The sequence below is a fragment of the Cottoperca gobio genome, chromosome 13, assembly GCF_900634415.1.
Source record: "Cottoperca gobio chromosome 13, fCotGob3.1, whole genome shotgun sequence".
NCBI classification, from domain to species: domain Eukaryota; kingdom Metazoa; phylum Chordata; class Actinopteri; order Perciformes; family Bovichtidae; genus Cottoperca; species Cottoperca gobio.
Genome location: NC_041367.1, coordinates 9306873 through 9320144, shown reverse-complemented (window position 1 = coordinate 9320144; position 13272 = coordinate 9306873). Strand labels below are relative to the sequence as shown.

The 13272-nt window shown below is 40.6% G+C and overlaps 1 protein-coding gene across 1 annotated transcript in view; it reads left to right on the top strand.

The window, feature by feature from the left end:
• Window positions 1-13272, top strand: part of LOC115018287 (cGMP-inhibited 3',5'-cyclic phosphodiesterase A-like) — a 43627-nt gene that overhangs the window by 18939 nt on the left and 11416 nt on the right. Inside the window, 2 exon segments of the mRNA XM_029447221.1 lie at window positions 3256-3306; window positions 12607-12852. Coding sequence (XP_029303081.1) covers window positions 3256-3306; window positions 12607-12852 — 297 coding nt within the window.

Here is a 13272-nt window from a genome sequence, read left to right as displayed (position 1 = left end):
TTATGTGGCTCAGAAGTGCATTAGGCCTCTGTGATTTCCCAGCCTCTTATAGACTTGACATTTGAAGTGTATGGGAGCCGTAATGGAGGCCTTCAAGGAACAGCAGAGCACAGAGGAGGATTTAAGGAGCTGGGTAAATGATAGAATCTGAAATGTGTGTGTAGTTTGTGATAGAGCCATGGTGCAGCAGTGTAACTGCATCATTACTTTAATACGGCACCTTGTTTACCAGTCTCTTAAGAACGGCACACGCACTATTCCAAAAGAAGATATGCATATTATTTAACATGATGATGGAGTGCAGTGTGATTCAGCATTACTGTGCTTTTATTCTTCCAAACAACTTCCCTCCCATCCTGAGGGCCTCACATAAAACATGAATCAGCCGTATTAGGCAGATTATCTCATCTGCCATTCAAGATGCAACGTCATCTCCGGCAGAGGACAGTTACACTGTCAGGTCATCTCATTTTATGCCATTTTATACATCAGCCTACCAACTAGGACAGCTAGAGCAGTCCTCAGACGCAACACACTTAGAGACACACTCAGACATGCACACTACAGGCTTGGGACCAGTTATTAAATTATTATTATTATTATTATCATTATTATCATTATTATTATTATTATTATTATTATTGTTAGTATTATTATTGTTATTATTATTATTATTGTTAGTACTATTATTATTATTATTATTATTATTATTATTATTATTATCAATGATTAAGTATCATTCATAATTACAATTGTCAGACAGTGTGCCTGCAATATAACTAGATATTTGTCATTTTTTTCACAATCATTGTTAAATGGTTTCATTTTTTTCAAGAATAAAAATGTTTTTGAATTACTTCACTAATGTACACTCACTACATTAATTAATTACATGGATTAATTAATTAGCTAATTACATAGATACATTTCTCATCTATGTACTTATGCAAATAAATAAATAAAAGAAAAAAGTTAAACTTAATAAAAAGTTAAAAATAAGACACATCCTGTCTCAAAATGATGCAGAAAAACAGCATTTGTTACTTCAAGGCTGGATTACTGCAACTCATTGTTATCAGGTTGTCGCAAAAAGTTGCTTAACACTCTTCAGTTGATCCAAAATGCAGCGGCACGTGTATTGACAAGAACTAGGAAACAGTTACTCCTGTATTAGCTGCTCTGCACTGGCTCACGGTAAAATACAGAATAGAATTCAAAATCCTTCTCCTGACTTACAAAGCAATTAATGGTCAGGCTCCAGCATATCTTAAAGATCTCATAGTACCTTATAAACCAACTAGAGCATTGCGCTCCCAGACTGCTTGGTTACTTGTGGTTCCTAGAGTCTCTAAGAGTACAATGGGAGCCAGAGCCTTCAGCTATCAAGCTCCTCTCCAGTGGAACCAGCTTCCAGTATGTGTTCGGAGGCAGACACACTCTCCACATTTAAGAGCAGGCTAAAGACTTTACTTTTTGATAAAGCTTATAGTTAGGGCTGGCTCAGGCTTGCCTTGGATCAGCCCCTAGTTATGCTTCTATAGGCTTAGACTGCCGAGGGACACCTCCCTGCACTCCTCATTCTCTTCCTCTCTCCTCCCCTCACTCTCTCTTCTTCTCCCTCTCTATCTGTATGCATTTATGTAAATGTATGTTACTAACTCAGCATCCGGGGTATCATCCCCGGAGTTTCTGTGTCTCTCATGTGGCAGGTTGCCACTGATAAAGTTTACGTCTGGTATCGTGGCTGCGCCTGCTGCTGGATCAGCAGGACCAGCAGGTCCAGCTTCCTGCTGGGCCAGGAAGCCTTTTTGACATTTTCCTGGATTCATCCAAACTTTCTCTTTTTTCAACACAACATCATTTCTGTCAAATGTTGTATTTGTACTATGTTGTTTATCCTGTACACATGGCATCTATTGCACGTCTGTCCGTCCTGGGAGAGGGATCCCTCCTCAGTTGCTCTCCCTGAGGTTTCTAACATTTTTCCCCCCTTTAATTATGGGGTTTCTTTTAGGAAGTTTTTCCTTGTGCGATGCGAGGGTCTAAGGACACAGGGTGTCGTATCCTGTACAGTCTGTAAAGCACACTGAGACAAATGTATAATTTGTGATATTGGGCTATATAAATACATTTGATTTGAAAAATGTAAAAACAACTATATATATATAATATTACATAACTACAACACTTTTATTGGCCTCGTTATTTTGTTGAAGTTAGCTAGCGACAGAACCATTGTTCTTAATTGTGGTGACAGGCCCTGTAAGGCAAGGGCCAAAAGTAATGTAATGCAGTGTGGTGTGAAGCTTCACTGGACAAAATGTTTTAATGCAAAAACCCACTAATTCTTATTTCACGCAGTGGGGATGCAACAGAGAAGAGCATTCTAACTGAAATAACTTCCAAATCATCCTGTGCTGTCCAGTATGATTAGTGTTCGGCCCTATTTATGTACATGAAATAATTAATCAAAACTTAATCTACAAGCATGTACATCTACAAGCATGGTTAGTTCATCATTCAATCTTAAATGGGCTTCGGATGTTTTGTCTTTCCTTCATCTTCTTCTTCCCCACTACACCAGCTGTTAGTAACATGAAATGTAGGTCAGAGGAGAGCACAGCCTAAGATTTCAGCATTGTCTTGAAGTTTCCAAATTCAAACTGCTATTTGGGGCCACTACTCGTGCTTTTCCACCAAAGCAGTTCCAAGGTCAGTTCAGTTTTTCGAATGGAACTCATTTTTAGTGGAAAAGAGGTTTAGTTGTCTTTTGCAGCTTTGTAATACCCATAGAGACCCGGTCTGGTATGTGTTTAATCCAGCTCAGCACAAATAATGGAAACAGGAGGAAATGGTTAACCTAGCTGTGTTAAAGGTACCTTCCGAGAACTTCAAAGGTGTTGAATTTAAGGAAAGCCACTCGGAAACTCATCGTCCGACTGTGAAATTGAATCAAGTTTTCTCTTATTGAACAGAAATGGAAAATCATTGCAGTGAGGGGACAGATGGAGGTTGGCGGTGGTGGGGAGCGGTATGTAGATCAGCCCTCCAGCATTAAGGGTGATGTGTTCTTTTCTTTTTATTCATCAGCAGTGCCTGCTCTATTTTTCTTTTCTTTTTTTTTAGATGGGTTGACAGAGAGAGTGATAAGACAGCTGAAGAAGAGAACATTTCTGTGCTGAGATTGTGCAGTATTGTGTCTCAGAGTGGACAGGTCTCTGACAGACGCTTCTGTTTGTATGCTTCTATCTTCAGATTATGTGCCAGCCAGTATGGGACTACAAGAGAGCTCTGAGCAGATCCCAGGTCAGTGCAGCCCTGAGGGAAAGAGGAAGAAGGATGTGTGCATGTTTGACATCATTTTTCCTCCGCTTAATGTACTACAATAGCACTTGACTCGTTACCTCGGGACAATCTTAAGCAACTCCTTTTAATTAGTTTGTGAGTTCACAGATGTGTTCGGATTGGAAGGATGTTTTGCTGAATGCTTGAATAAATGTAATATTTTGTTGGGGTTTCATTAAGCCCATGAGCTTTTTATAACTGTACATTTATATGTAGCTTTTCAAGTTGGTTTGGCTAATGTGTTAACAAACAGTTATCTACTTAAACATCAAGAAAAAACAGAACAATGTTGTCGTCCTGTTGGAATCATCTTTATGCCTACTTGTTAAATGTCTGACACTTGCCTTGTTGCCATGGTTTGGTTCATGAACATGTGTCACTAGTAGCTGGCCAAGGTTTTATACAAAAGTAACTCATGTCAAAGTAAAAGAAAACATGAAGTTCTTCTTCATTGTATCGTAAATTGGTAAAGTGTACCCAATTTGGGCAGGATACATTAGCAAATTAACAAAATCAAGTTCATTCACATAGGTATTGGGGAAAAGGTCATCCATCAAAATAAAATCATCATAATCTTTTCAACAAACAACTAAAACAAAACGGTCTACTTATATTATATTTACAACTTGTATTATTGGGTTATATTTAATCCTTAAAATCATCCAAACTTTTCTCCATACTGGACAAGCAGGTCCAGCTTTAGCCAACAACACACCTACCATCTTAATAGACTTTTAATGAATCAATATGTACCTCAGTTTCCTGATGCAGAAGCCCTTTTCTGATAATGCACATCACTCGCTGCTCGGTTGTCATGCATCACCTGCTTTCACAGGAAACACTTGACAAGTAGTGGGCGTAGTGTAACTGTGGCCAACTGAGCCCCGAACAACAATTTTATGGTCCATAGTCGAGTCACTTTGATCTTTGTCCCAATGTATCCTAGCAACCAGGTATTTCCAATACAACTGATTTCAGTGTACTGCAAGTCTTCTCATCCCTGAACCATCGGTGAACATTTGCAATTGGCAGATTCAGAGGCAGGGGCGGGTGAGAGGACGGAGGGAGGTTCATGAAGCAGCAGAGAAGAGGAGAGCAGTGGAGAGGAGAGGGCGAGGAAGTGTTTGTCGACTGTATTAGTGAAATGTCAGTTGCTTTGGATTCAGACTGTTACGACCGTGACATTTGAAATAGGTTTAAAGGAAGGGAAGAGCACAAAGCTGTCATATCATATCTACAGTATAGGAATCTAGATAGCAGGATCAGGATTGAGCGCTTGTGTTCAAACTGAATGATGCAGAGAAGGCACTCAGCAAGTATCATGGGACGCCATCAGGACAATACACATTCTCCTAAACAGGTATTGGCTTAACTTGTCTCTCATCTTCAGTCGGGGTGTATGCGCTGTATGTACATGTGCGTGCGCTTTGCCTCTGTTCTCGCCCACATGTGTGCGGGGAAAGGAAAGCCATTTAATCAGTAATGATGGTTTAAATAGGACAACTTGAAGCAATGTCTAAATTAAGCTTCTTGAGTTTTTAGGTCAATTACGCATGTGAGACTCTGGTGTTCGTCACCAGGAGAGTGAAGCCACTGTTGAGAGATTCAGTGTCACTCTTGTTCTTAAATGGGTGCTATTTGTTGAGCAGCATGTCCTATACGGGTGGATGTGTCATGTGTTATCTCACAGCAACACAATGGTTTGCATAGTTTCATTATCCTTCAATCAAACTTGAAGAACAGTTGCATCGATATCTATTGATTTTGTGTTATCACCACCTTGCACATTGTGAATATGAGAAACTGCGAATATGGCGAACAAATTGTAGTCTCTGGTGTTCTTGAACAGCTCAGAGAACACATCTTAACTAGCCTCTGCTCCCTCCAAAACACATACTAATCTCATCATTACCAAATCAATAGATACATTTGTTAATGATTAATAGCCTCGCAATTGTGAGGCACACCTGCTCTGCAATCCTGTAACTGTCTGCAATTCTGCAATCATCCTCCTGTATCCAGAACATGAACTTGGCCTGTGGCATGCTATGTTGGCTAATCCTGCTTCAGCATTAATTCTTAAAACAGTGAGACGTGTGAAGACTTTCTTCATATTTTACTCGTTGCTGTTCTGTTGGTGCAGGAGTACAGAAACAATGGGCAGCTCACCACTGCTCATACTGCTGTATTTACAGTTCTTGTAGATTTGACTGTGGAGGAGATCAGCTGGCCTACTCAAGTGAGCTGTACTCCTTTTCACTTGACTGGCCATGGCCTGCCTGTGGACTCAGCTCTCTCTCTCTCTCTCTCTCTCTCTCTCTCTCTCTCTCTCTCTCTCTCTCTCTCTCTCTCTCTCTCTCTGTCTCTCTCTCTCTCTCTCTCTCTCTCTCTCTCTCTCTCTTTCTCTTTCTCTGTGTAACTCCCTTGCTTTTTGTCTCTCTCAGCCTCTCTCTGTCTGTCTCTGTCTGTCTGTCTCTCTCTCTCTCTCTCTCTCTCTCCTCTCTCTCTCTCTCTCTCTCTCTCTCTCTCTCTCTCCTCTCTCTCTCTCTCTTCTCTGTGTAACTCCCTTGCTTTTTGTCTCTCTCAGCCTCTCTCTGTCTGTCTCTGGTCTGTCTGTCTGTCTGTCTTATCTGTTCTCTCTCTCTCTCTCTCTCTCTCTCTCTCTCTCTCTCTCTCTCTCTCTCTCTCTCTCTCTCTCTCTTTATCTGTGTATATCCCTTGCTTTTTGTTTCCCTCTGCCTCTCTCTGTCTCTCTCTGTCTCTCTCTCTGTCTCTCTCTCTCTCTCTCTCTCTCTCTCTCTCTCTCTCTCTCTCTCTCTCTCCTCTCTCTTATCTGTGTATATCCCCTTGCTTTTGTTCCCTCTGCCTCTCGTCTCCTGTCTCTCTCTCTGTCTCTCTCTCTGTCTCTCTCTCTATCTCTCTCTCTCTCTCTCTCTCTCTCTCTCTCTCTCTCTCTCTCTCTCTCTCTGCTCTCACCATCTGCCTTTATGCCTGATCTGCCTACATATCTCTGAACTGTCTCTTAGGAGAGGGCTGGGGGATGGGGGTCGAGAGGGAAAACTGATAGTGGGAAATAGCAGATATGAGAAGAAAACACACGCATACACAATTTAGAAGAAGAAGAAGAAGAAGAAGAAGAAGAAGAAGAAGAAGAAGAAGAAGAAGAAGAAGAAGAAGAAGAAGAAGAAGAAGAAGAAGAAGAAGAAGAAGAAGATGTGGAATAGGAAACTGGAGAAAATAATAATTGCCAGAGGGGGAGAGAAAAAGAGGGGGGGGGGGTATTGCACATCCCCATGATAATAACATAGACATACATCTGCGCTCGCAGGGAATAATCCCATAGTGTGTGTAGTGCAGGCATGATGGCTGAAATCAGCACTGAAGGCTTTTTTATCGATGGAAATTATGTTTTCCCTCTTCTCCTGACTGGCTCCGGTAAGAGTTTGATTGGCAGATGGTTCATCCAATGACCTGCAAAATATTTTTTTGAAAGTGCCCGCCCTTTTCCAAACTGGTGCGTCAGGTTAGGTGTTACCCCCTTTACACGCGACTACCTTTTTACATATATTTCATTTAGATGCATTTCAGTGCATTTGGTAAAGTGAGCCCACACTTTTGAACGTTTTGCCCTGTCAGCCATGACTGAAAGGTACACACGCTATAACGCAAATGCTCTGCAGCTATGTTAGATATAAATGAATGTTACATACGTAACTACTGATATCGTTTCTCCAGGAGCTTATCAATATTTTGTTATTGACCAGCCAGAAACCGGTACCAATTTAGTTCTCCTTATTCTGACCACATAATGTATGTATCCATCTAAATGCCCAACCCCACTCTAAATGGATATTGGTTACCTTTTAATATTAATGATGTTATGTGAATTTCTTCCATTTTTCCCCTTTAATTTTGGGGTTTCTTTTAGGAAGTTTTTCCTTGTGCGATGCGAGGGTCTAAGGACAGAGGATGTCGTAACCTGTACAGTCTGTAAAGCACACTGAGACAAATGTATAATTTGTGATATTGGCTATACAAATAAATTTGATTTGATTTGATTTGATTTGACTAGTGATCCAAATCAGTAGTTCTATTCTTAAGAGTTTGATGCTCACAGATCTTATTTTACTTATCTGTGTTCATTATCATAGACCAGTATTTAATATTGTTTTCTGTTACAATGCACTGCATTTGTTGAAGGATTATGACCCATCTTTCTCTGGGCAGCGTGTACTGAATTGCTCTGAAAGCCTGACAGACTGATCCCAAGAGGCAATTCTGGTACGGACGTGCGTGCGTACGTCCGTGCGTGCGTGCATTCCCACTGATGATTTACTCATTGACCATCGCTCCGCCTGCTGTCTCCTGTGGGCCTTTATGCTGGGAGGAATCGATAACCTTCTCCCTCACCTTGCCTCACTGTGTCTCTTCCAGAACAGCGCTCTGAGGCACTCCATCAGCTCAAATGCTTATACACGTTTCACTGAATGGGCTTGTAAATGCATAAATTTACTGTAGGCTTGCTCTTTTTTTAAATGCTCAAATATCAGATTCTAACTGTGAAGAAAGGTGTCATGAAAAAAGCTGCAACACACACATACACACACACACACACACACACACACACACACACACACACACACACACACATACACACACACACACACACACACACACACACACACACACACACACACACACACACACACACAGTCAACTCCTTCTACCTCCCTCTCTCCCTGACGTTAGCTGAACAGAGACCATTACTGCCAGGTAATGGGTGAATGTCACAATAGCAGGATGTCATAAAGCTCTGGAGTGGTCTAATGGGTTTTGTTCAGGTTGAGGTGACACATGCACACATACAGACACACGCTCTTCCAGGAAACTATTTTCCTATGTGCTTGATGCATTTACTCATCACATCACAGCCCCGAGCTCTGTTATGTTTGAAGAGCTAATACAATCTGTTTAAGGAAGCAAATTATGAGAATCATCTGTCACTTAGTTTGAATACAGAGGGGTGGTTCTGCTGTTGTTACCTTTTATGTCCCCCTTAACTCCACCTGCACATCTTTATCTATGTCTACCTATCTCTATCAAGGATGAATATATGCATGTGAGCTAGAGAAAAGTTAACTGAGCACTCACATAGAGTAGAATAGGTCAAATTCCTGGCTCAGGATATGAGAAAACACTGAGTGAAATCACAACCATACACTACAGTGAAAAAGGCACATATACAAGCGAAGTGGCAAAAGCAGAGGTTGCTGCCAGTCACCCTAGTATCCCCGGGAGGCAGGCAGATGGGAGAGTGAAGGCTTATGGATGGAGTTACCACGTGAGCTCATTTGCTTCATGTGTTGGCACAGCGTAGGAGAGAAGGATGAAGGAGCGGAAAACGAGAAAACGTCACGGCCAGTATGAATGTCTTGATTCATCCAATCTAACAATCCGACAATGTTCCATGACCTTTTCTATTATTTTATTTTCAGAACTTTTTTATTTTACATTTACAGCGTCTTATTGTTGCTGGTGATTTGCTTTCATCGAGGTGTCAAAAGTAGATACGGATACATTAAGGGGATTTCTACTGTATATACTAACTTAATATATACGGTTCGTATGAAGTTCAGCAACATCTGTCATGAAAAGGCTTCATAGTTATTATTCCAACAGATTTATTTCTGAATGCTGATAATAGTGAAGAGGCTGTTGGGAATCACAGATTTATTTCTGAATGCTGATAATAGTGAAAAGGCTGTTGGGAATCACAGATTTATTTCTTAACATACCCTTTCTCCACTATATGGATTACTCATATTTCATTAAAAACACACACACACACACACACACACACACACATGCACACACACACACACACACACAAACCATACATACACAGGCAACTTTGCCAAATCATTTTGGCAAGCTAGTTGTGTTGAGTGGGTGAACAATGATTCTTGGGGTCACTATAGAAAACATTATGTGCTGTATCATCGGTTAAACTATCTGTTTTTTTCTTCACTATAAGCAATTCAACAAAATTACGTTTTGAGCAACAACACTACAGTACAAGAAAATTGACATCAATGACAATCAATGACAAGCTTTGTCAGAAGCCTAAAAAGGGACGTACTACAACAGGGAGCATTGATTGTGCACGATTGGGTTTAAGATGACATGAGATGAATGTTTCTCATCTCACCATATTTTCTCTCAGCAGAGATACATATTATGGTATTATTGTCTTTTGGTGAATTGGATAGCGCCAAGTTTTAACTTATGTTATCATTTAATTAAATTCCGTTTCCCCAGCAAATAAATAATGACAAATATTTTGCTTTGCATGTGTAACACAGTAATGTGACGTAATGCTTACCAGTGGAGCACAGTTCATTGCATTTGACATACATCTACACACATGTGCCATATCACCAGATGAAAGAGGTGAGGTAATAACTATCAGCTCAGATACATTATATGCTTCTTGGGTGTATTTAATCGTTTTCTCTTCAATTATCCACATTTTACAGTAGTCCACAATTGTAATGAATGATGGAGGAAATATTTCTATATTCTACTGTGCATTCTTGTTCTCTAAACTTAGATTTATGATCCTCTCTCTCTCTCTCTCTCTCTCTCTCTCTCTCTCTCTCTCTCTCTCTCTCTCTCTCTCTCTCTCTTTCTCTGTGTAACTCCCTTGCTTTTTGTCTCTCTCAGCCTCTCTCTGTCTGTCTGTCTGTCTGTCTCTCTCTCTCTCTCTCTCTCTCTCTCTCTCTCTCTCTCTGTCTCTCTCTCTCTCTCTCTCTCTCTCTCTCTCTCTCTCTCTCTCTCTCTCTCTCTCTCTCTCTCTCTCTCTCTCTCCCCCCCATGTATGTCCTTTGTCTCTCCCTCCTGTCTATTTTTCTGCCCAAGAAATCTAGAAAGAACATAGAATAGAAAGTCCCAGTTCCTAAATGTTTTCCTCTATATAAGAATCCACCTTAAACTTGAGGTGTGAACACATCCCGATTGTAGGGCGTAACATGAAACATTTGAGAATAATTATTTTGAATGAAAAAGGGTTTTGCAAGAAAACGTGTTAATATTTCTCAAAGTAAGTTATTAAAAAAGGTTTCTGTATTGGTCTTCCAAGACTTGGGTATTGTACCAGCACTAGTATTAACAAGCAAACTAAATCCACCGCTAGTGTTTGTTTCAGGATTCAAATGTGTCCAACTTAATCTTTCTGGTCCAGTTGCTGCCAGTCATTCCCATTAAGATCATAATAAACATACACAAAGCTTTTATAATTGGGGCGGCTGAGGCTCAGGTGGCGGAGCGGGTCGTCCACTAATCAGAATATCGACAATTTGACCCCCAGTCTGCATGTCACGTTGTCCTTGTGCAAGAACCCCAAATTGCTCCCAAAGGCTGTGTGTGAATCAGCATTTAGATTAGATAGAAGATGAGCAGGTGGTTGTTCGTGTATATATGTGTGTGTGAATGTTGACATGTAGTGTAAACATAACAGGCATGAGCGGGAGAAATAATACTTTGAAGAAATATCTGAGAATGGCAAGCAAACAGAAAGACTGTGTGATCTGCTTCGAGTTTGACAATATTATTTTATAACACAGTTCATCCAGGGTTCAGTTGGGAGTCGCTGCTCAGCTGCCTCTGACAAACTTAACTCATCTTCAGCTCTCTCTGCAGTGTACAATCCTTGTTGCCTCTTATATTTATCAGCAGGAATGTGTAAAGCAAATAGCTTTTTATAAATATATTTCTGTTTCGGTGGAGACAAACAAGTTGCTGTGTTCCCCTCAAGGTGTTGAGGGGTCTATTAGCACTAACCGCGGTCATTGATAACGGTTTGGAGAAGGGAAGGCACTTTCACAAAATACTTGGCACGTGATTGGATGAACCATCTGTTTATTGCAGTCTTTCACAGGCTTATTTCAAACAATCCGATCAACCATTTGCGTGATCTTGCACTATCACAAGAATCAAGTTTTACTGGTTGTTTAGTGTGTAGTCTGATGTACCCAACCTTACTCAGCTGTGCCTCTTTGTGACTTAAACAAGTTAACAAAGACAATTTGAGTCGGATGTCTAGTCTTTGCAGTAACAGAGATATTCAGCTCTGTCCTCGGCTGTATGTGATCAAAAGTTATCAGTGACATTACTTTATTACTCAAATGTAAATGACACATAATACATCTTAAACACACACACACACACATGTTCCTCATCAATGACAGCCGTGACACGTAAACATGTCATATTGTTTTAATATATTCTTCTTCTGGGAATACTGTTATTAGTATTATTTATTACTGATTTTCTGATTTTAAATGGTTGCCAGAAAACCTTTGAACATTTAGACTTTTCAAGAATATCCTCTTTACACTATTAAACACATTTAAGTTTTTCCATGTGTACATTCTTGCAAGATTTGTGAGTTACATCCAAATTCTACAGTATCGACTCCCTATTTATGTATAAATTGTGTCTTTAGCTTTCTCCGCATTCATATGGATTACAAATGCTAAGTGTTGCGTGTGTCGCCTCTGTGTGTGTGTGTGTGTGTGTGTGTGTGTGTGTGTGTGTGTGTGTGTGTGTTGGTGCGTGTGCGTATGTGTGTGTGTGTGTGGATACATTCATTTTGGAGGGTGTGGAAATTGATTATAAGCTAAAGAGGAGATGATTAGCACATTAATAGTGGAATATATGAGGAATCAGTGACAGCTAAATGTAGGCAGGATGGGGTGGCGTGAGACCGGGGTGTGTTATTCTTTATAGGAATATCGTAGGATGTCTATTAGCGATGTTTTTATGGCTACAATATGTTTAACACCATCATTACTCCTTACTAACCTTTACATGTTCAACCCAAGTAGACATAATGCTACTAACTTCATTTATTTTTAGACTTTCACATCATCTGAGCAAGCTGTTGGTACACATACAGACAGGATGTCATAGTTACTTCCTTCTGGGACTGTAAAATGTTTAATTTAGTATAAAGACAGATGCTCACACACACACACACACACACACACACACACACACACACACACACACACACACACACACACACACACACACACACACACACACAAACATTTCCTCCATCTATCTCAGGTACAGAGATAGAGAAGCTGTGTGCGTCAGTGTGGTGTGACGTTTGTTCACTGCATCATTGCTTTACACCAGAAAAGATGAAGAAAGAATGATTATCTCATTCTCTATCTCTTCCTCTCATCTCTTATCCAGTCTTCGGGCACCAACGTGGTCGTGGACATTGCGGTGATGGGTGAGGCCCACGGTCTGATCTCAGATCTGCTGGCAGACCCTTCGCTGCCCCCTAACACCTGCAGCTCTCTGAAGGCCGTCAGCAACCTCCTCAGCACCCAGATCAGCCTCCAGCCGCTCCACCGGCCTCGTGTCCCCACAGACACACACGCCTGCTCTGACTCGGAGGAGGGGCCAGAAAAAAACGAGAGGCTGGCCATTCCGAAGGTAAATGTTTGTCTTCATTTAAAATACGTCATTTTCTGTCTTTAGTTTGGTGATTCAATGAATGTCCAATGGCTGAACCATATTTTGAATAACGATGACGTAAGGATCTACATTTGGAAATCACTCATCAGTTAATATGACGCATTGATTGGCCCCCCAGAATGACTTATAAGCCCCAAGAATCATTGTGAGAATTACAGTAATTGTGCTCAATCACATAATCTGTTGTACAGAGCTGATTAATACAGATAGGAAACTCAACACCTGGGTCACTTGTAGCAGTGGTCCCCAACCTGAGGGTCGGGACCAAATAAATGGGAGTCACATATATTTAAAAAGATTAGAAAATAACAAGAAAATAATTTTTAATTTATGCTTTTTTCTTCTTGTGAAATACAAAATATACTACCTGTGATGTGG